This window comes from Gossypium hirsutum, chromosome A09 (assembly GCF_007990345.1).
Source record: "Gossypium hirsutum isolate 1008001.06 chromosome A09, Gossypium_hirsutum_v2.1, whole genome shotgun sequence".
NCBI lineage: Eukaryota > Viridiplantae > Streptophyta > Magnoliopsida > Malvales > Malvaceae > Gossypium > Gossypium hirsutum.
The window spans coordinates 80,000,319-80,023,144 of record NC_053432.1 but is presented as its reverse complement, the minus strand read 5'-3'; the positions used below and the strand labels follow the sequence as shown (position 1 = coordinate 80,023,144).

The 22,826-nt window shown below is 31.8% G+C and overlaps 4 protein-coding genes across 4 annotated transcripts; 2 read left to right on the top strand and 2 right to left on the bottom strand.

Moving 5' to 3' along the window:
• Positions 1–2,982: 2,982 nt before the first annotated feature.
• LOC107896522 (WAT1-related protein At5g47470) lies at positions 2,983–5,638 on the top strand. Its single transcript, XM_016821709.2, has 7 exons — positions 2,983–3,470; positions 3,593–3,658; positions 3,874–3,990; positions 4,587–4,827; positions 4,910–5,071; positions 5,148–5,299; positions 5,383–5,638. Exons 1-7 carry the CDS (start codon positions 3,271–3,273, stop codon positions 5,498–5,500), a joined length of 1,056 nt encoding a protein of 351 aa, XP_016677198.1. The 5' UTR covers positions 2,983–3,270; the 3' UTR covers positions 5,501–5,638.
• Positions 5,639–8,086: 2,448 nt separating this feature from the next.
• LOC107895466 (asparagine--tRNA ligase, chloroplastic/mitochondrial) lies at positions 8,087–13,402 on the bottom strand. Its single transcript, XM_016820740.2, has 15 exons — positions 12,690–13,402; positions 12,540–12,608; positions 12,236–12,346; positions 11,677–11,781; positions 11,277–11,414; positions 10,826–10,906; positions 10,411–10,488; positions 10,261–10,329; positions 10,050–10,124; positions 9,825–9,908; positions 9,569–9,655; positions 9,293–9,388; positions 9,124–9,198; positions 8,791–8,917; positions 8,087–8,490 (listed from the first exon to the last, which is right to left on the bottom strand). Exons 1-15 carry the CDS (start codon positions 13,092–13,094, stop codon positions 8,375–8,377), a joined length of 1,716 nt encoding a protein of 571 aa, XP_016676229.2. The 5' UTR covers positions 13,095–13,402; the 3' UTR covers positions 8,087–8,374.
• Positions 13,403–13,567: 165 nt separating this feature from the next.
• On the top strand, positions 13,568–16,184 carry LOC107896521 (vesicle-associated protein 1-2). Its single transcript, XM_016821708.2, has 8 exons — positions 13,568–13,796; positions 13,910–13,980; positions 14,132–14,213; positions 14,309–14,424; positions 14,626–14,769; positions 14,877–14,927; positions 15,305–15,382; positions 15,737–16,184. Exons 1-8 carry the CDS (start codon positions 13,745–13,747, stop codon positions 15,845–15,847), a joined length of 705 nt encoding a protein of 234 aa, XP_016677197.1. The 5' UTR covers positions 13,568–13,744; the 3' UTR covers positions 15,848–16,184.
• A 949-nt stretch (positions 16,185–17,133) lies between these two features.
• LOC107896520 (uncharacterized) lies at positions 17,134–20,785 on the bottom strand. Its single transcript, XM_016821707.2, has 15 exons — positions 20,526–20,785; positions 20,251–20,434; positions 20,087–20,138; positions 19,963–20,002; positions 19,711–19,764; positions 19,431–19,543; positions 19,262–19,327; positions 19,021–19,163; positions 18,772–18,832; positions 18,613–18,668; positions 18,030–18,134; positions 17,835–17,910; positions 17,629–17,741; positions 17,479–17,538; positions 17,134–17,398 (listed from the first exon to the last, which is right to left on the bottom strand). Exons 1-15 carry the CDS (start codon positions 20,611–20,613, stop codon positions 17,293–17,295), a joined length of 1,317 nt encoding a protein of 438 aa, XP_016677196.2. The 5' UTR covers positions 20,614–20,785; the 3' UTR covers positions 17,134–17,292.
• Positions 20,786–22,826: the final 2,041 nt, after the last annotated feature.

Below are 22,826 nucleotides of genomic sequence, written 5' to 3'. Positions count from 1 at the left end.
TAGCAATACACCTATTTTGTGTAAATAATTTTGTGATATGACCATGATTTGGTTGAGAAAATGCTTAATAATGATAAGTCATGGAAAATGCTAAGTTAGATCATGTTTGATCTCATGGAAGTTTAATATGTTATCTAGATCATAAAAACTCATGAAAAGATGAAATTTGCCATAAACAGAATATTGCAGCAACACTGACATGAGTTTGAAAATTTACTAAAAATCATATAAATTGAATTTGGTGATGGATTAAATATGACATTGAAGCCTAGTATGTCTAGTTTCATATAAAACAAATGAAACAAGTAAAGGAATTATATGTTATAAGATATTTGAATTTTAGTGAAACAGGGCCAGAGCGATTTCTGGATCCCCTGTTCCAAATTTAGAAATTTACCATAAATTGTAAAAAAATAATTAGGTGGTGTATTTTATATTCTTGGAATCCTTATTGAGTCTAGTTTCGGAATAAATAAACGTCATAGTCATATAAACTTTTCACACAGAGAAATATGGTTCGTAGTAAACAGAGGTCAGTCCAGTTAAGTCCTGAAATAGGGGTAACTTTAACTAATAAACTGTATTAATTGGCCTAACCAAAAATTCTAGAAAAAAAATTAGTAAATAGATATATGAGTCTAGATTTAATGAAAATTTACGGATCTTGATTTCGAGTTTTGTAACTTGAGATATGATTTTTCTTGTAACTGTGACGCAGGTAGCTAGAAAGCTGTGAATGTAGAAATAAATGATTCGAAGTTCTTAATTCGATAAATTATGTTCGGTAACACCTCAAGCTCGACTCCGGCGACGGTCTCGGGCGTGGGGGCATTACAAACTTTCTTAAAAAGACTACAAAAACTAGTTTTTATAATTAATTTGAAAAATAATTAGTCTGCATATATAAGTGTTTATGGGCCAAGTCGAGTCTATGCAAGATATCTAGATTAATTTTTTAAATCCGAGCCTTGTCCAACCCGAAAAATAGACTTATTTTTTGCCCAAACCTAACCCAATTTAAAAATGTAGACTCAAACTCAACCCGACCCGTCTATATTTGAATTTTTTTAAAATTAATTTTTATTTAAAAATAAATTTTTTAAAAAATATAACACACTAAATGAACTAAAAACATTAAAATAAATATTTCTAACACATTAAAAATAAATTTAAAAAATATTTATATTAAAAAAATACCATAAATATATTAAATGTTTTATTATATTAAAAAATATAATAAATGCTTTATTTTATTAAATATAATTTTTAAAATTTTATATTTCGGGTTAAGTTATTTAGTTGGGTAATTTTTTTTTAGGTTTTGGGTAATTAGTTTAATTATTATTGTGTTAGTAATTTAATATAAATATAAACATATATAAGTATTGTTTATCATACATAATTAATATAATTATTTTTTTATAATATAATATATTTAGACCAAGCTCGAATAAAAAAATCTTACCCAAGACTCAGGCCCTATAGAAAATGGGCCTTAAATTTTACCCAATCCTAAATTTTAAGTATTGTATTTTTGTCTAAACCCTCTCATTTTTTAGGTAGGCTTTTTGACTAGGGCAAGTAGCCTAACTCATGAGTAGGTTTATCTGTAGATATGATTAATTAATTTTGTTTAACCTTCATTGTAACAATAGTTAGAACAAAAAATAAACAGCGTAAATAAAATAAGTACAAAAAAGAAACAATACAACTAATATTTATTTACACAATTCAGATACAACGATTTTACGTCTTCGAAGGCTCGTTCATGATAAATTTTTTATTCAATCACCAAATACTTCAAGAGCGCAGTTTTTTCCCTATTGATTAAAGCTCAAACCTCTTCTCCGAACAACTATATGCAACCTCGATAAGGAATTAATGATCCCATAACTTACAATACTCAGCTAAGTGTTACATACACCTTAATTAACTAAACAAATACTCAAAAAGAGACAAACAAGCTAATCAAAACATAATGTGCGCGCCCTTTTTGTAAAAATCAAATCTTAAAACTTGATTTTTCAAGGGAGCATGCCGCCTATATATAGGCTCGGACAGCAATAAAATATTCTCTTCTAAAATAATTGATAAATCTTTAAAAAATTCCCATAATTATTTTTAAAAATAATTCTTTAATTAAAATTTTCATGCTAATCAAATCACCTCAAAAAAATCGAGTGAGAGACTAAAATTTTTAGTCGACCTATATTATATTTTGTCAAATATATGATATTCGAATAGATCAAATTCATATAAAAGATTAAAACCGATGACCAAGTAAAAAACAAATTGATAATTACAGTACATGAAATGAGCAGCAACTTCAACGTAATTGACCTTTTATCCTACAATAAAAGGACTTGTCAAAATAGTCTATAAGAGACTTGGAGGCGATTCACATTTTGATCCAAGTGGTGGGCCGCGGAGTTGTTAAATATTTGCAGGGCGACAACGACGCCCACAAGGACAGGCTTGGACTATTGTTGCGTTAGGCGAGTTAGTCTAAAGGGTGGCTTGGGTGTGGCAAGTACGCAAGCCAACCCACTTTCAAACTTCCAACTCTTCTTTTTAATATACTTCTAATTAACTGCTATATACAGATATATTTTTACCATTATAAAACTATTCAACAAATTGGTAGATTTAATTAATAATCATCTCAATTAAAAAAAATATTTTAAGACTAATTTTATCTTGAAAACCAACTCCAAAAACATTACTTCATTTAAAAACTACTATATATATCATTACTTTCTTTTAAAAAATTATTAATTTAGACAGATGAAAAAAGCTACTATATAAAATATCCCTGGATTTTAGGTATACTCATTTGTTGTTATTAATTTCCCCTTAATTATTCATAAACATTTCAAACTAAAAATTATTATATTAAGTGGAGAGACGTGAGATAATACCAATAAATTATATAATTGAAAATTTTAACTATAAATATAAATATATAAATCCAGAAAATAAAATAAAGCCATAAAAAAACAAAGATATTCCCTGCGTATCGTTGCCAACCTCTTCCGAATAACCAGAAGAAGACTGGTAGCTGAAACATCTTTAACGTTAGCTACAGTATAATTAACTTAATTCAGTTACATCATATATAATCTCTATTCTCACTCTATTTAATTATTATTAAGTAGAAACAAACATAAGAAAAAAAAAGCAGAGGGTTTGATCATCTCTGTGAAAGAAGGTTTTGTGTATATAGTGTATTGTTTGGAAGGAAGGAAGGAAAGTGAGGGAAAATAATTAAAGATGGTGGGATACATGAAAAAGGAAGTGGTAGAAGATGTGGTGATAGTTGCAGGATTGATAGGGGTGCAATTCTTTTTCGCGGGGAATTCAGTTTTACTTGGATACCTAATGTCCCTTGGCCTTAAACCTTTCACCATTGTTATTTTCTTCTCCTTTTCAACTTTCCTCGTTGTCTCTCCTTTTGGTGTTCACTTTGAAAGGTAAATTTTTCTTTTGGGTTTATGGAAATTGTATGTTTGAGGTGTATATGCTTAATTTTAGCGCTAAGATTTTCTATCGGTTGGGAGTGAATTTGGTGAAAGTTTTGACTTTAATTTTGCAGGAGCAAATGGCCCAAACAATTGACATTGAAGTTGATAATTCAGCTGGTTTCCATCTCCATTTCAGGGTAAACATGATTACTCATTTTTCATATATTTTCGACATTATTTGGTACAATAAATCAAATATAAATAATTTATTTGTTTAATAGATTACATATACAAGCTTAATATATTCCAAAGAAAGATAAGCTAAGCCTAAAATCTTTATTTTAAAAAAATTAGACAGCAAAGAATATGTTTTGTTTTCCCCACAATGATATATGATTAATATTTGTTTCAGGGTAAGTCTATTCCAGTTCCTATTTCTAAAAGGGATAAATCTATCCTCACCTGCAATGGCAACAGCCATGCCAAACCTTGCTCCAGCCCTCATCTTTATAATTGCTTGGACTTGCAGGTATTATATTTATTTCCTTTTTTTTTATTTCTTTCCCAAAGTAGTTTTATTATTAAAAATTAGATTATCCCACATCAATTAATTATATTAGATGTTATATTTATCTTAGATTCCTTTCGTATCATCAAGGTTCAAATTTTTATATAATATTTCAAAAAGAGAGTTCATGGTTTGAATCCGTGTTATTTAAATGTTAGATAAGAGTTTTAACAACCACTTCTCCAAACAAATCGAAATAAATCTTTTTGAGATCTAATACTATATGTTTGTGTGTGTATATTGATAATCTCTAATACTATATTTTAAGAATTAAAAAAATTATGTCAGTATAGCTTTGAATTCACTTCATGCTTCGGGTTTGACTCCTTTCCATTATCCTTTTATCCATTATTATTTAATATATGTTCAATCATCATTCTTAAGTTGACTTTCACATTTAGTAGATATACCTTTCATATTTGAATGGGGACGATGAATGTATTAGATATTAACTGATGTAAAAAATAAAGGATTGGGTCTTAACCACGAGGTTCTAAGATTTTCACTTATCTTGCGTGATGGGAGCTCCTTAAAATGGTGGATGATTGTTGTTGCAGGTTAGAAAAAGTAGCTCTAAGTTGCTTATACAGTAAAGTGAAGATTGCAGGCACAATCTTATGTGTCTTAGGTGCCCTTACAATGAGCCTTATGCAAAGCACTGTCTCCTCCAAAGATGCAACAGTCATGCCTCCCCTAACTGATGTTGATGCTGATATGATTTTCGACAAAGATAAGATCGCCGGCTGCTTGTATCTAGTTGCAGCTGTCTTTGTTCTATCAAGCAATATAATCTTGCAAGTAATGATATATTCATCAAAAAACAAAATACGACGCTGCTCTTTCTTTTTTCTTCTTTGCTAAGATTTTGGTGTTCGTGCAGGCGATAACTTTGGGTGACTTGCCTGCGCCAATGTCACTATGTGCCGTAACGTCATTCATTGGAATGATTATTACTGCAATTTTTCAGTTAGTTGAAGATCATGCTTTGCAATGGGGTTCACCCTTTGTTAGCTTTAAGGACCTCATTATCTTTTCTCTAATGGTATGCTTCAAATTTCTTGAAATATTCATGTTCGACATAGTGATATATTTGATAATTCAAATTGGGATATGCATAGGCAGGTGCAATGGGCGGGGCATGTGTAAGCTTCAATGGATGGGCAATGAAGAAAAGGGGACCAGTTTTTGTCTCAATGTTCAGCCCCATTGGAACAGTCATTGCAGTGGTTTTCTCTTTTATTACCTTAGGGGAGACAATTTCATTAGGAAGGTAAACATTGAACATACATATCATTATTCAACAATTTGGATGTAAGTTGAACAGTATTGGATAAATATGTGTGTTTAATGCAGTTTTGCAGGAATGTTGCTTATGTTCACTGGTCTCTACGTCGTCTTATGGGCTAAAAGAAAAGAACTTCATTGTGATATTGAAGAGGGGGTGGACGCAGAGAAGCCATTATTAAATTAATATGTTGTTCATATTTACTAGCTGTACGGAATGTAAATTTTTCCTGTACTTCAACTGTTGTAGAAACTTGATATACTAGCAGCCTGTAAACTTGAAATTTCTAATTAATCTTGAATTGTCTCCAGTATTCTTATAAAACTTCCATGTTCTATATATTTTTTGATATAAGGATGAAAATGTAATTTGTTAAGTACACTAAAAAAATTAGAAAAATTGTAACATATTTATTTGAATTTATCATTTACACCCAAATTTGAGAACTCTTGGTTAAACGGATAAAATGCACTTTTAATCCCTTCAAAAATTAATAATTTAATTTAAAGCATGTAGCCCTTGTTAAATATATATATATGTATATTACAATTTTGACTCTCTTAAAATTTAATAATTTAATCTAAGTTATTTAATCCAAAATTATGATTTAAAATTTTAAAATCTTATAATTTTATTTCGGTCTCAATATAAAATTCTGGGCTTTGTTCCTGATGGTGTGGATGATGCTTCATATTTTTCGGTGTGGGTTTTGGATTTTACAGCTTTGGGTTGTTTTTAGGGTAAGTAGTGCGGACTAATTTTCCATAAAAACCAAGATTTGTCCATTTTTCTAAATAAAAATCAACTCATATCAGACTTTAAGATATAAATTGAAAGAAAATTTAACAAAATGTCATGAATTTTCTTTTAAGAAAATGATATAAAAGTTTTTGGCAAATGAATGCATTTTCTAATTTAATTACTTAAAGAAAATACTAAATTGCAAAAAAGGAAAATATAAAATGAAATTCTAACTTCAAACTTAATTTGTTTCAAACAAACTTGACTTAAAACGATACAATATTAATCACATAAACATAAACTGTAGATATTGTCTAAGAAATTGGCGGTTGACACTGACAATTTGTGATTAAAGAAAAAGACCTTTGTTGCCAAGTCCTAGTAGAGATTTCAATAAGCTTACTAATCATGTACCCTAATCGAATTCCACATCAACTATTATCTAAGGAAATTGTTTAATATCAGAATAATATCTATATATAGATAATATATACACATCTGTCAGTCGGCTGCATTGTAGTGTATGCATGTATATATATATTGTTATTTATAAACATAAATATCAAATTCACTCATATTTCTCAACCCAATCATCAAATTTAATTAACTTCCAGGATACATATATGAAATATTCAATGATTCTTAATCAGATAAAATAAAGTCAAAAACGATTTAAATGACGTGCTGGACTTGCCATTTCATTACCACAATAATAAGAATAAGAATAAGAACAACTAAATATTATATATATATACACATATAGTCATGAGTGATCAGTTCGTCACCACCAAACCCAATATACCAAAACTCCAAAAGTCTTCCTTATACTCTCTCTCTCTCTGTCTCTCTCCATCGTCTCTGTTTAGTGATTCATTACCAGAAAATCCCAGGAAAGAAATGGAGGGTCTTATCCCTTTGGTTTATCGAAGATTGAAGAAGGCCAAAACTCGTCGACAATACGAGTGTCTTTCCTCCGGCGCATCTAAAAGCTATGACATTAGTGAGTTTTACGTTCAGAGTCCGAGTCAGTATATGAAACCCAATAATACTTCCATGGCTGAGAAGAATATCGGTGGTCAAGGTCACCGCCGGCGTATGTCAACGGGAGATATCTCCGGGATATATGGAATGGAAACCGGCGAATCTACAACTCCGGCGGTGGCAAAACTCACGAGGTTTAGGAGCCACAGGATGTTTTCATGTGTAACCGGTTGCTAGGTACTATCCATGTCTCTTTATTACATCATAAAACATTATGTATTGTTTTTAATTGGCAACCAAAATGTTCATTACAGGCACTGTATATACTCTTTTTCTCTGCTAATTATAGATTTTTCCTTGTAATAAGTAGAAAATGGTTGCTTTCAAATCTGAGAATTATTAATGCTTTTGCATGATTAATGAATTGATTGTTTACAACTTTAAAATATAGTATTTGATTGGGTTTTCATTTCAATAATAATTTAATGCTTTCAATTTTTGGTTTATATCATAATCAAATTCAGATCAATATGATTATTTATAATATTTCTTGATTTTCAAAAAGAAAAAAAAAACAAAATATGAGGCAGTGGATCATGTGATCACATGTAAAAACGACATAAGAATAAACATGTTACAATAAAGGCAAACGCTACAAATACTGGGACAACAGATGAGTTAAACAAAAACAGGCAAATGGGTGTAATATTAGTATATTTTAATCCAATAAAATATTAATTATATTCTGTATTAGGTGATTAAGTCATGCAGAATTGGTCCAGTTCCTAATCCCCATATGATGAATTTAGCAACCAATGACTTTTTCAATGCATATCTATAATTCCTTGGTTTTTTAATGTTAGTAAGAAACCATTTATTGGTTATTAAACAGAGTAGGTAATATTATATATGATTAAAAATTAATCCTCAATTTTTAATATCACTAATTTTTTTTATAAATTCTTGAAAAGAATGTATTTAAAAAAAAACATATTTTAACATATAAGGTAGATAAAGCAACAAAAGCTAATTTGTTGAAGAATAAATATATTTCCTTATAGGAAATAACATTTGTAACTTCATTATTTCTTTTCTTTTTTTATAATATATAAATTCATTTTACAACAGAACTAGTTTCAGTTTTTAAATATTATAAACTTCAATATAATTTTAAAAAAAAATACAAAAGGCAAAAAGGTGGCTAAAGTCTTCAGTGCCCTAAAAAGAATAGATGGGATATCTTAGTATAAAATATGAATTTGAGGAAGGAAAAAGAAAAAGAACGAAGCTAAAAAACTGCTTAAAGAAAATATGGAAAACTCGTTGATGTTTGCACCGCTAAAATTCAGCAGAACCAGGTGCTCTTGGGAAAGGTATTGCATCTCTTATATTCTCGATTCCAGTGGCGAACTGTACCAGTCTTTCGAAGCCGAGTCCGAAACCCGCATGAGGAACTGGCAAAGGACAATCAAAGAGATTTTACAATGGTAAATGCAATAAGATGGTCATCACATAGAAACCATGATAATAACTTTCCTGCACAACTGCCCCTTGCAATTCACCTCAATGACACACCATAATATAAAAAGTCTAAAGGGTTCAGTTGGTCAACATCTCTTTTGAGATGACATTGCCATTGCATGTGCCTGAACCTAGATAGCTAGCTATGTTATTCGAACTCATCTGAGTGCTAGAAACTGAACTATTCTCAGGCTCAGCAGCTATTGTTAAAGTTTGAGAGAAGTATATCTAACCTGAACCGTATCGACGCAAATCAAGATACCACCAGTAGCTCTCCTTACTAAGCTTCAACTCATCTAAACGATTTTCCAGATAATCAAGCCGTTCTTCTCTTCGGCTTCCACCAATGAGCTCACCAACCTAACCAAATGTAAACAAGAAAAGGAACTGTAATGAACTCGACAACCAAGGAAAAGCATATAACAAGAATAATATTCTTATCTAAGTGCAACAAATATGTTTGTTATAAAAGGAGCATCACAGTGTCTAAACTTATCCAATAAAAAGATTATGTTTGTTATAACAAATCTGCTGGCAACCATAGATGAAAAAATTTTAATATTTACCCGAGGCACCAACATATCCATCGCTGCTACAGTCTTCCCATCATCGTTTTGCCGCATATAGAATGCCTTGATCTCCTGAGAGTATTACATTCAAGAATTCTAGGCATTAAACACCAAAAGCAGATAAAATCCCAACATAGAGAAGAGTGATCAGAGACAATTTGCATGCCTTTGGGTAGTCCCTGATTATAACAGGGCATCCTTTAAATGCTTCTTCAGTTATGTAACGTTCATGCTCACTTTGCAAATCACAGCCCCATTTCACCTGCAAAAGGGAACCAAGAATCAGAAATCTTTTATAGAAATGAGTTTCCATACAATCCCGTGATAGGACTATCTCTGAGGCATGGCTAACAATCACAAATTTAAGCATGGCACATTCATGAACAGGAAATGGCTACCTTTTCATCTAAGTAGGTTTGAACAGAAAATAAACAAGCAATACCGGAAATTCAAATTTCTTCTTTGCTTTTAGAAGAAGTCCAATTGCATCGGTATAAGTCAGCTGCACAAAGTCTTTCTCAGCCACATCCTGTTAATCACATAAAATTCATCCATATATCAGTAATAACATTGCCAGTAACCGTGTCAAGCTCAAAAGAAGAGGTGATCAAAATCTAGAAGATGAAATAATGTTTAATAACCCCTCCCACTTCAGTTCAGAAGACAATGGAAGGTTAAGATACAAATTGAGCTCGTACATTCAGCCGATCAATGACCCCTTTCTCGATCCAGGTGTTGAAAAATTCCATGTCTTCCTTGCAATTATCAAGCACGTGCCTCACCTTCCAAGGAAAAGAGCATATGTTGCAGCAAATTCACTTGGAAAGATACAACTAAAGAATTTCAATGGATCTGCCTACAAGCTTCTTACTCTAGCATTAGCAACAAAGATGAATTTATAATAGATGCGAAGAGTAACATACTACATACTGGAGATATGCAGTAGCACAGGCCATGTCATCATCCAGATCAGCAAAAGCCAGCTCTGGTTCAATCATCTATATAAAAGAGGGAATAAGTTCTTGAAGACAAGGTTTAGGTAAGGTCAGAATAAATGCATAAAAGTAGAAAGGACATGGATGTGAAGTTGAATAGAAAGTTAAAAATTTAAAATACTAAACCGAGAATGCTTACCCAAAATTCAGCCAAGTGCCGGGATGTGTTCGAATTTTCCGCTCGAAAGGTGGGTCCAAATGTATATACCTGACAAAGTATAAGCATGCATTATTTCTTGATTGATTACCTTTGCATTTTGGATTACTAGGAGTACAAAAGGAGGCATACATCTGAAAGAGCAGTAGCATATGTTTCAGCATTAAGTTGGCCTGAAACTGTCAAGAATGCAGGTTTGCCAAAAAAATCCTGACACAAAAAAATAGGATACAAAGAATTACTTTAGTGGAATCCAAAAACATACTAATTCCTGAGAGTTGCAAACTACGTCCACTATGATTTCAGACATGTAGAGATAGACAATAATAAAATTTGCAGCAGAAAAATTTACAAGTAGTTTCCAGATAATTGCACAGATGATGCATGGAGCAAACTTATAAAACCACATATAGTTGGCTGCCTCTCTGTAGTTGAAGAACCTTGAAATGCAAAGAGAGCGCTTTTATTTTATAAAAATTCAAACATTTAAAATAGGGATGCAACTCTATATAGTAGTACTGGAAGCAGGTGAGTTAGACTAACTCACCTGTGACCAATCAATTAACCCATTCTTTGTATTTGGAATGGCATCCACAGGCGAATCAGCAGCTTCTCTGGAGCTTGGAATCTATTAATTACAAAAAACTTTATAAGTCAAAATGCTAAATGAAATGTTGTAACATAATTGTATCATAATTGCTTATCAGTTCTTACTGAAACCATTTCATGAACAGTGGGATCATACATTTAAATCAACAAGCACATATATTGTCCAAACCATCCCAAGGATGGAATAAGGATGCTAGAAATTGATTAAAAACACAATAATTCCCTTAAGTCTAGAGGCTTCACCTTTGCGGGTGGACAATAATAGCTTACCTTTACACAAAGTTGTTTAAAATATAATCTTAGATTAACTTTTAACTAAAACCCTAAAATACAGTATAGCTATTAGAAAAAAATTAAAAAAATAAATTCTTGATGGATATTGCTCATACCAAAGTAGTAACGCAGAACTGTTCACCAGCTCCTTCACAATCTGAAGCTGTGATGATAGGACTTGAGATCCATACAAAACCATTTTCTTGAAAAAATTTATGAGTTGCATAAGCCAAAGCATTCCTCACTCGTGCAACCTAAAGAGAAGTTGTACCATTAAAAGAGAACACTTATATAGATAAACAAACAAGCAAATAAAATCACGATGGTCTGCTTTGAAAGGCAAAACATTCAAAAAATAAAATAAAAAAGGACTGAAAAAGAACCATGCTGGGCAAATAGAAAGTAAAAGTTACAACTAATATAATAGATAATGTCTTGCACAGATTATGGTAACAGTAAAATTAAATAAATATAATAGCAACTAGTGGTGATCGTGAACAAGCAACAGAACCGTACCGCACCAAACGTGTTTGTTCGAGGACGAAGATGAGCTTTAGTTCTCAAAAATTCTCGGCTGACCCTTTTCTTTTGAATGGGATAGGAAGGATCACTCTTTCCAACCTGTCAAAGAGAAAAAGAGTCCATATAATTAGTATAAACATTCAACTAGAAGTTTAAAATCCTTTAATTTAGTGAAGAACTTTCCTTTAATGGCCCAACAAAGGAACATGCAGTAACATTCATGTATTGTAACACAGTGATTGTCCATTTTCCAAAGCATTGTCATGAAAAAAGAACAGCAACAAAAAGTTGTAAACCGATTTAGGATCACAACATAGCAATGCATAAAGCAGTATGATAGGTTTTAAAATAATAACCTTAGCAACCGTCTTATCTATTCTTAACTTAAGTCCAAAAGGAAAAATGAATTTCCTATTCTGTAATCAACTTCGACTGTTAACAGGAGCAGACCACTTGAGTCAATTCTCAAGGCAAAATGGATGAATAACCTCCTACATTTGACAATAATAAACGTCAACAAGACAAAAAGGGGGGGCGGGGGGATCTAACATACCACGACAACTTTTTCAACCTTCAGTTCCACTTTCTGCTTTGATCCTTGGCTAGCCACCAAAGTCCCTTGCACCCATATAGATGCACCCGTAGCAATCAAGCCAGATTCCACCTACAAGCTTGAAACATATAAATGATTTGCAACAATAAAAAAAAAATTTAAAATAAGGAAATTCCAGGAACAAATATAAATTGAAATTTGCTAATGTTCCACTTTCACAAAACAAATGAAACAAGAGTTTTCATATATTCAATTTCATGGTTAAGTAAGGTTAAACATATATCTTTTTTACGCCAGGGGGTACCTGATCATAACCTTCAGCATCCGAATTCATAACACATTGCATGTTTGAAAGCGAAGAACCATCATTTACCTAAAAATATAACATCAACAAAATACATTAACTGAAATTTTAAAAAAAAAAAAGAGCAAAGGGAAAATGTTTATTATTTACCTCTAGGAATGTAACGCTGCTTTGAACCCGGAGAGTCCGAACCCACCCCATAACCACCACAGTCTGTCCGACCCGATTCAAACCTTCATCAGGCCCTCCTTTTATGTCAGCAATTTTCAACTTTTTCCTGAACTCGCCAACTGTATTCCCCATTTCGCCAACTTTCTTTTCTGGGAATTCCGTTTTTTTCATCTCCCCGGACTGCAGCGCGGCGGAAATAACGGAGCAGAAGCATCGTTTCCGAGGAATGGCTGAGTGGAACGGGACCGGCCGGCGAGGAAGCGGCGGGAAAAGGCGAGGGCTTTTTGGGTTTTTGGAATAGAACGAAAGGAAACGAAGAGTAGAGTAGGGCTTGAATCGGAGAGGAGTGGCGGGTGTTAAAGCAGCAGCAGCAGTAGCCGCCATTTTTGCGCCACTCTTTGCTTGGATTGGGCTCTTTTTTTGATTTGCAGCTGTGATTTCGACCTCTGGTGCATAAATTTCCAATTTTTATATTATCTTTTCTTATCATAAAACAGATGATGTTGTTAGTGAAACAAACCCAACCCAACCCATTGCCATATTATGGTCCAAAACACTTCAGTATTGGGTTTTCAAGTGGCCACTCTTTTATTGCTCACACTGTTCTGATCTTTGGATCAAACGTGGAAGTCATTGATATTATTATCAAATAAAGCCTCCAGTATCACTCACAAGTTGAAGCTATTTTCAAGACAATTCTTGATTTGTTTAGTTTTAATAGCTTTTCCTCATGAATTTATCTATTTTTTTTCGTTAATCTAAATATAAAATTGACCCAAATTAACGATGGAGATATAAAACCGACCAATCCAATAAATTGGTCGATTCAAGTGATATTAACTAATAATAAGAAGAAGAAAAAGAAAAAAAATTAAGCAATTTTAATTAATAAAAACCAAAAATTGGGAATCGAGTAGGAGCAGTTCCCGATTCCAATAATAAAGAGAGAGATTTGATTCGTTCCTCGTTTTCATAATCATTTCCCTTCGTTTTAGAGATTAAGCGATTCCTCGATTAAATCCCATTGCTCCGAAATGAGCACGGGCGACCTTCTTAACATCGATCCTTTAGAGCTCAAGTTTCCTTGTAAGTTTATATTCCTTTTTTGGGTTCCTTTCCCTTTTTTCGCCTACCTTCAATTTCTGTTTTTCTTGGTTTTTAATTTTGATTTCATTGTTGTTGTTTCGGTATTTGATTAGTTGAGCTGAGGAAACAGATCTCATGTTCTCTTCAATTGTCGAACAAAACTGATAACCATGTAGCTTTCAAGGTATATCCTTCATCAATGTTGAATTTCCCTCATTTATGTTTTAATGATCTGTTTGGTAGCCGAGAAAAAAAAAGATTCAGGAATGGAAAAATAACAACGATTTTGAAACCTGAAAAAGAAATCAATGCTTCATTTAGGATTTTGTTTTCAGGTGAAAACAACAAATCCAAAAAAGTACTGTGTTCGTCCCAATACGGGGATCGTCTTGCCTCGATCAACATGCGAAGTTATAGGTACAAAATACAATGAATCAATTACATTTTTCCAAATTTTATCATTATTATCTTCGATCAAACTTCAAAAGAATCAATGGTTTTTGTGGATTTAGTTACCATGCAAGCACAAAAGGAGGCCCCTGCTGATATGCAATGCAAGGACAAATTCCTCCTTCAAAGTGTAAAAGCCCCTGATGGTGTAACCGCAAAGGATATAACTGCAGAAATGGTATAGTATAATTCCGGCTCTTCATTTTGCTTTAAAGTATTCGTTTTCGACACATATTTGGATATAAGTGTGGGCATATTCATATCAGATACATACCCATTTCCAACTTTTGACTTGAATCTGAGTAATGTAGTTATTTAATGCTTTTGAGGACTGGGATGTATAGTGTTGATTGATTATTGGAAATCTTCATTTTTCTAGTTCAACAGAGAAGCTGGGAATGTGGTTGAGGAATGCAAGTTGAGAGTGGTTTATGTTTTTGCGCATCAACAAAATTCACCTTCACAGGAAGGATCTGAATTAGTGCCTAGAGGCTCTATTTCAGACAATTCTGAGTTTGTTATGGTACGAGGCCGAGATCCTACTGCATATATTTACATTATCGCTTTTATTTGTTGTTTGCACTCTGTTTTCTAGAATGCTAATAGTTTGCATTTCGTTGGTGAATGCAGGCTGCAAGAACATTTACGGATCAGCTTGATACTCAAGACAAATCTCCTGAGGTAAAATTTGAATTCTGGCATTCCAGATCTATGTTGCTTCGACTCTTCATTTTTTTTTTATGAAGTAGTCATGTCCAACACCAATACCCAATGCATGACAGAACACTGGTATGAAAATATAATCCTCTACCAGCCTCCAAATACATGAAAGAACTTCAAAAAATTGAACATATTTGTGTTGAAAACATACCCGTATCCGGAACTTATGCCCGAGTTAGAGTAACATAGTTCTGGATATAGTAAGGTCCATATTTTTCTAGTCAGATATTTGCATTCCTTTCAATGCTTCTGGGTTGGGGCCTGAAACTCTTTCATTCTATATGATGTCGATATATTGAAGGTCTAATAATCCTCAATAATACTTTCTATAATTGCAGGCAAAAGCTCTTATAACAAAGCTGACTGATGAAAAAAATAAAGCAATTCAACAAAATAACAAGCTTCGCCAAGAGCTGGTGAGTGGAATTTGGTCTTTTCTGTGTTCCCCTGCACATATCGTCTCTGATAATTGCTTATAGTTACTGCAAATTTCGAGTTGACATCAATCTCTCTTTTTACAATGAATCCATATTTTGGTCATAATCTTGTATGAATATGTTTTCCTTCTACATCTCAGACTTGCACATGATCCCTAGTCATCTTTCCTTTAAAACCGCTGCATCTTGTCGATAGTTGCTTACGACCTGCAGTTAAAAGTTTCCATCCCTGATAGAATTGTGCCTTCTTACTTGTCTCTTATTTGTTTATTATGTTCTCTTGATCTATTGAGCCATGGAAACTTCTCACATATAAAAAATTTGAATGTTTAGGAACTGTTGAAGCGCGAAAGCAGCAAAAGTGGGGGCAATCTGTCTTTCATGTTTGTGGCCTTGATCGGCTTGATTGGGTTAGTTCTGGGATATATCATGAAGAGGTCGTAAACTGCTACCGATCTAGTCAAGCTTATATGCATAATTTTTCTCCACTTTCCTTCAATGGAGAAGTAAACTGCAGGAAAAGGGTTAAGGTCATATGGCTCTGCACTGCAGTTGGTGGCTGGCCTGCATTGCATTGCCATTAACTTTGTTGCTTTCTTTCTGTAACTTGGAAAGAGTTAATTTAGGAATAAATACGTACTATAGGGTCATGAGCAATTTAGTTCCGTTAAAAATAAACGGAAACGGGGCAATTTAATCTCTGTATTATTCTAAAGTGAATAAATAAAGATAAAAGATGGCATTAACCATTTCTGTTAATAAAATATTAAGTTAAGAACAATTTGGTCTTTTTCAAAGTAGATATTTGGAGTTACAAATGTGGCTGCAGCAAATATTGTGTTTTTTGGCTCAGCTTTTGCAGAGGAAAACCTTCTTCAGATTTGTTTTGGCGCGTTTCACATATATCAGGATAACTATTTAAAACTGAACAAACTACAGCTTCGAAAATTTTAAAAATTAAAAATAAAAATTATTCAATATTCAAAAAGATTTTTAAAAATCAAAATATTTTCATTTTCGAAAAATAATTCTCATTTTTGAAATTTGAAAAACACATTGCATAAATAAAAATAAATATTTGTTTGTTATCTAGTTTTTTTTTAAGTGAAATATGATAAATAAACTAAAAGTTTATACATTACCAAATTTAATATTAAAAAATTACTTGTGTTTATAGATCCTTGCGAATGCCAATTCATTTAAAGTTAAAAATCTTTATTTTTATTATTATCAATTTTATAATGTATTTTTAGTGAAAAAATGAAAATAATTTTTTTAAATTTAAATTTAAATTGTCAATTTTTAATCAAAGTTTAAGAAAGTTTTGGATTTTTTTAACTTTTTTCTATTAATTTTGAATGTTCATATATATTTTAAAATTTCATGAATATTATATTTTTGAAATTTTTGAAAAAATATGATTTTTTAAATCTGTGAGTATTATATAATTTTTTTTATATTTGTTTTTTGAGTTTACCTGTATCCATGCTTTTCATGACTATTAACATTGTTTTTCATTATCGTTGTTTACTCAATTTTGAGAATTGCATGAAAATAATTTAATCAAGTATCCTTACTTTTGAATAATAAATAAACTAAATTGCTCCATTTATTTTAAAAAGAACTAAATCGCTTCTATCTGGACTGGCCCGAGCCCAGTCCAGCCTAAACTGGACTTTAAACAAATCGCAATCAAGATCCCAAAAAATAAAATAAATAAATAAATCAGAAGACAAAATCATCAACTGCTTTAAAAGGCTGAATCATACAAAATTTATGTACATTTTTGCGGGCAAACTAATCATAAATTTAAAACCAAAGCTCTTTTGCCATAAATATTGTATTTGGGAGGAATATGCCAATAAGAGGCTATTTACCTCTCAACACTGTTAGAAAATGAAGTCACTGAGCTGTACATGTTTCCCTTTCCCTGTATTTCTGCCAATTATATATGCTCGGTCCTCGATATCAGCATTTAAGCAGTTCATCCTATGCCTGCGGCATCATCGACAAGTCAGTAAGTTCTTTACACATTGAGAGACACAAAACGATGTCAATTATGTTACCACACATACCAAGCAAAGTGATCTTCACAACAAATGGAACCCCAAATCATTGAAAGTCCAGCCCCTTTCCTGCAGTCAGCAACAATGTACGGCGCATTTAATTGTTACAGATTCAAATTAAAAGTTAAAAAAACGATTGAAGTTGTAATGATAATATACCAAGTTGCCGTATACATATCATAGAATTTGTCAAATGCTTTATCGAAGCAGTAGTGGCAAATCAAAAGATCATTAATGTCAGTCACCTCGCATGTTGACTTGCAGCATTTCACCTATTTTGATAAATGTTTAGACGTTAGTTTCATGCCACGAGGTCTAAGTGATACGGTATCTAAAGTGCAGAGAACGGAAAAGAAAATTCTCACCAGTCGCTTGAGTTTATGTGAGTAGTACTGTTTATGGGATGGATGGGTATGGTTATGTTCATTCAAATGACCTTCACTGTAAATCAAAATATCCAAGAGGAAAGATCATAAGTTGCCCTTTTTGTTTTACAATACATGCCGAAAACATGTCATAATTGAATGTGAAAACAAAAAGATACAGGTTATACAGCTTACTTGTCACAGACAACAGTGCTGCAATCAAGGCATGTTGCTAGGCCAATTGAGCCACGGCATGCATTACAGCTTGCATGAGATAAGTTTTCACCTATGCGATGGCATCTGCAGAAAGAAAGAAGCAAAGAGAATAACTAAGCTCTCCAAGAAACGAGTTATTGTGACCTCTAACAGAGCAAGGGTCTTTTTGTGTGTGTGTGTGTGTCATGCAGTAACATATAGCAAGAAATCAATCGCAATCTAGTCAAAGAAACTAAGAAACGGTGCAACTCATTTAGTAAAATAAAGATTGAAACTCAACAATCCCAGATTAACATACAGGCTTAAAATCTACAAGGCTACTTGTGAAAACAAAGGATGAGCATGAACCCTACCGCAAAAACTAAACAAATAAATAAAGGGAAAAAGGAAGTCTTTGCCAAATCCTCCATGCAGGAGTCTAGCTGTTATACCCAAGTTTGCCTTAATTTCAAGAAAATAAGAAAACAATATGGAATAATCACATGCATAGTAATTAACTTTTAAAGGTTTTTCTTTTTCGAAAATAATTTAGGATAAATACATGAAATTGAGTTATAAAAACCTTCTGTACAGTTCAAGAAGATCTCTGGCTACGGGCTTGCTGTGCTTCGACACTGCCTACAAATGGAGAAACGTTTATCAAGGAAAAATGTGTTTTCACAGTCCATAATTGTAAAGGCCTAAAGTGCTTCCTTTAGCAGAAAATAAGTAATGATAAAACCTGCTCGGGTGTGGTGACCAAGCAATCGTCAGCAAGGTGTCCAGGCCTCTTGCATTTCCAACTAAAACCAGAATCATTCATATTAGACTCAAAGGTAATCGTAACTAAATACTGGAAACTATTTTCTCTTCTTTCTTTATTTTGATGAAGTGCTGGAAACTATTTTCAAAACACATGGAACCTATGGTGCTATGCTATCTCAATTTACAAATGTTATTTGGGAATACAATGCTTTAGAAGAAACTTTACCATTTGTAACTACAAAGACTAGATCCCCTTTGGGACCAGCGATGGTTGTTGTAATCCCAAGTGTCCTCCGCAAGCTCAGGCAAATGAGAAATAGATGTAAGATCAGATGACGACTGAGATGGATTCCGATTGCTCATAGATTTCTGGACAAGCAACAAATAATACTGGCTTAATATAATGAAAACAGTAAGACCAGAGGCATTCTTTTTTTACTGTGAACAAAGTCAGCGAGAATAAGAACCTCAGTTATTTGAAGGCTTTGCAGAAGAGCAGATTTGCACTCCATGCTGCAAATGTCATCATCAGTCTACAACCGCAGGCAAGCATCATATACAAAGTTAGAGAGATTAATAGAAACAACTAAGGAAATGATGCGGTGAATTTTGAATTACAGTGTTCATTTATCCCACCTTATCACATATATATTCTCCATATCTACCACAAACTACACATACAGGTTCACCCGGAAGAGGAGATCGTTGCTCACTTCTGCTCTTAACCTGATCTACTTCATTTGCATCACCTACAATAAACATAGTAAAAAAACGAGTGTAAAGGCCACATCTGCAACAAATATAATTTAAAGCTTCGCCAATCATAAGCAATCAATAACAGAAAAATGATCCGGATGGTCTTTAAAATATTCTAAGCAAAAGATTGATGATAATTGAAGAAGATACTAAAACAAACCAGAATCTGGAGGATCCTGAGTTTCCTTATCGTTGGAAGAAGCACTTCCATCACCTGAATTTTTAGGAACATAATATTCAGTAATTGCACACACATTCAATGGAAAATAGAGTTGCAAGTCATCAAAGTTTATAAACTGAATGATGAATATCAATTCTTTATTGACCGAACTGACAATTTGTTCAATGTTAATTATAATGGAATCAATTAATATTGACTTTTGCTATCAAAAGAAACATGAATTTAACTTACTTTCATAGTCTACCAAATTTACACTCGAATTCGAAGCTTGCTGCAACAAAACAGAAAAAAAAAATTAAGAACTAAAAGGAGACAATTAAAATTCATGTAAAAAAAAAATCAATGGCCAAATTACCAAAATATCAGCACTCAGTTCGTCGTAACCCTGAGATAAACTAACTTCTCTCCTGCTCAATCAAAAACCGGATATTGAACAAAAATTGTAAAGCAATTTCGCAATATATGAAAATCATTACACTTTAAAAGTGTGAAAACACATTAAAAGAACAGAAAACTCGCCTTCTTTTTAGAATGTAATCATGATGAGACATAGGTCCATCATTGTGTTCAATTTCACGGCTACGATGAGGCAGCTGTGACAATGGCTCACGCTCTCTCGAGCGTTTCCTGCACGCGCTTTTATCGTCGACTTGAGATTTTTCTTCGACCAGAGGAGGAGCATTGCCGGTGGCGATATTATAAGCTGTGAATTGGAGGAAGGGAAAGATTTAAATTTTAAAAACGTGTTTGGTAAGTAAGAAAATGGAGAAAAAAAGAAGAAAAGAAAAATTAACCTTTTAGGTTTTGGAGAGCAGATGAGAGACTTAAATCTTTCTTGTAAGAGAGGGAAGGATTCTTGTAGAAATTCGATCTCGTTCCCATTTTCCCCTTTTTTCCGCCAAGGTTTTTGATTCTTAGAGAGAGAGAGCGCTTAAACAATAGGCATGGCGGCAGCCCAGGACAGAGATACCAAACAAAGTCGTTTGATTATCACAAAAACGGCTGGAATTCCCGCGTTTTGACGATTTACAGAATGAGATCAATGCTGGACCTTGTTATTAACGGTGGGAGTGAACCTACTCTTTGGGTCCAAATTGCTTAATGCACGCTTCAATTTTAACTTTTAAAATTGTGTTTGTAAGAGGAATTTTTTTTAAAGGGTTAGTATTTTAAAATTCATCCATTCAAATACTAAAATTTGTAATTGTTTCGTTTGGATAAATATAAAATAATTGACCATATTGACCATTAAAATAATTGACGGACCAATCAAATAGTGACACACGGTAATTTCTAGTTTAATATAATATTTTTCTCATAATTTAAAAATCTTAAAAATTTATACAAAATCAAGAATAATATAAATAAAAATATATATATCAAACATTAAAAATATGAAATTTATATAAACTTATAAAAACTTATAAAAATATAAAAATTCTAATAAATTATAAAATTATTCAAACTTATTTAAAATATTTAAATCTAAAATACATATTAGAACTCTTAAATATTAATAAAATATTGTGAAAAGCATTCAAAATATTAGAATTATATGAATTGATATAAATTATAAAAAAAATATGAAAATTTGGATTGGATCGATTAACCTAAAATCAGTTATGGTACTGATACGGGGAAAGTCGTTGACTAGTTGACTTGGGAATCAAGTTGTTGAACTTATTTTTTATTTTTTAACATTTGTTTATCAAACAAAAAATTTTAACCAACTATTAGCATATATCAAAATAAAATATTTTGAACAAGAGTTTTAGAACCGGACTGGCGGTTGAACCTATCAGGCCACCAGTTTGTCGATTCAATTGGTTCACCTTGCTCAATTAAAAAAATAAATTAAGAAAAAATCAATTTAAACTTTTCAGTCCTCAGGTTAACCAATCTAATGGCTTTCTTCGGACTGATACCCTTACCGATTTTGGTCTCAGTCCAATCAATTGATCTAGTTCAGTTCAAGTTTTTTTTATGATTTTTAATCATTTTGTGAGTGTATATCGAATTTAACAATTTTATAACCTTTTTTTATAATTTTTATGATTTTTTATATAATTTTAGTACATTTTTATAAAAATTTTATATTTTATTAGATTTTTATAATACTTATAATTTTTTTATAATTTTTATAAGTTTATATCAATTTTAATATATTATTATTATTTAATAACTGTTCTTATATTTTTTTATAATTTATCTGATTTTTTAATATTTTTATGAGAAGAATATTAGACCAAACTAGAAGCTATCATATGTCACTATCTGATTGGTCTGCTAATTTATTTTTAGCGGTAAAGGTGGTCAATAATGAAAACCATTAAGAGAGAGACTTAATTGATTATTTTAGTTAATGACATATAAATCTTGAACGGTTTTATCTTTTTTTTTACATTTTTGAACGGCTTTTTTGACATATAAACCTTTTGAAAAACCACCCAATGGAATTTGAAAAAAAGAATATTAGTCATTAAAATTCTCTCCTAAATTACTTACAAATTTACAAATTTTAAAATTCTTCAATATATTAACTTAAACAATAAAATTTATTTCCAGAGTTTTTAAAATTTTGATACAAATAAAATCCCTTCTACAAGTTTTTCAACCCAACACACCCTAAAATTTTAATATTAAATATTTATAAATTTAAATGTATATTTATTATTAAAATTTTAATAAAATATTTAAGATGTTACTTAAAAATTAAAAACATTACTAATACTAAATTTTATTAAAATAATAAGTTATTACATGATTAAATATATTATTAATATTAAAAATTTATAATTTTAATATTGTTTATAAATAAAAAATATTAATAATATAATTATTTTAATTAATTTTTATATAAAATCAAGTTAAACTATTTTTCGAAAAGAAAAATCATTTTGGCTTGTGAAATGAATTCTTATGAAGTCAACATAAAAAATATTTTCCGTGAATCAAATCAAATGTAGCATATTCCTTTGTTTATCCATTAGGAACTAAGCAGGACCCACTTTTTTGTGATTGTCCCATGATAATCATACTACTAGCCGTTTGATTCACACACTTCTGTACCTTATCCAAACAAATAGCGACAGATG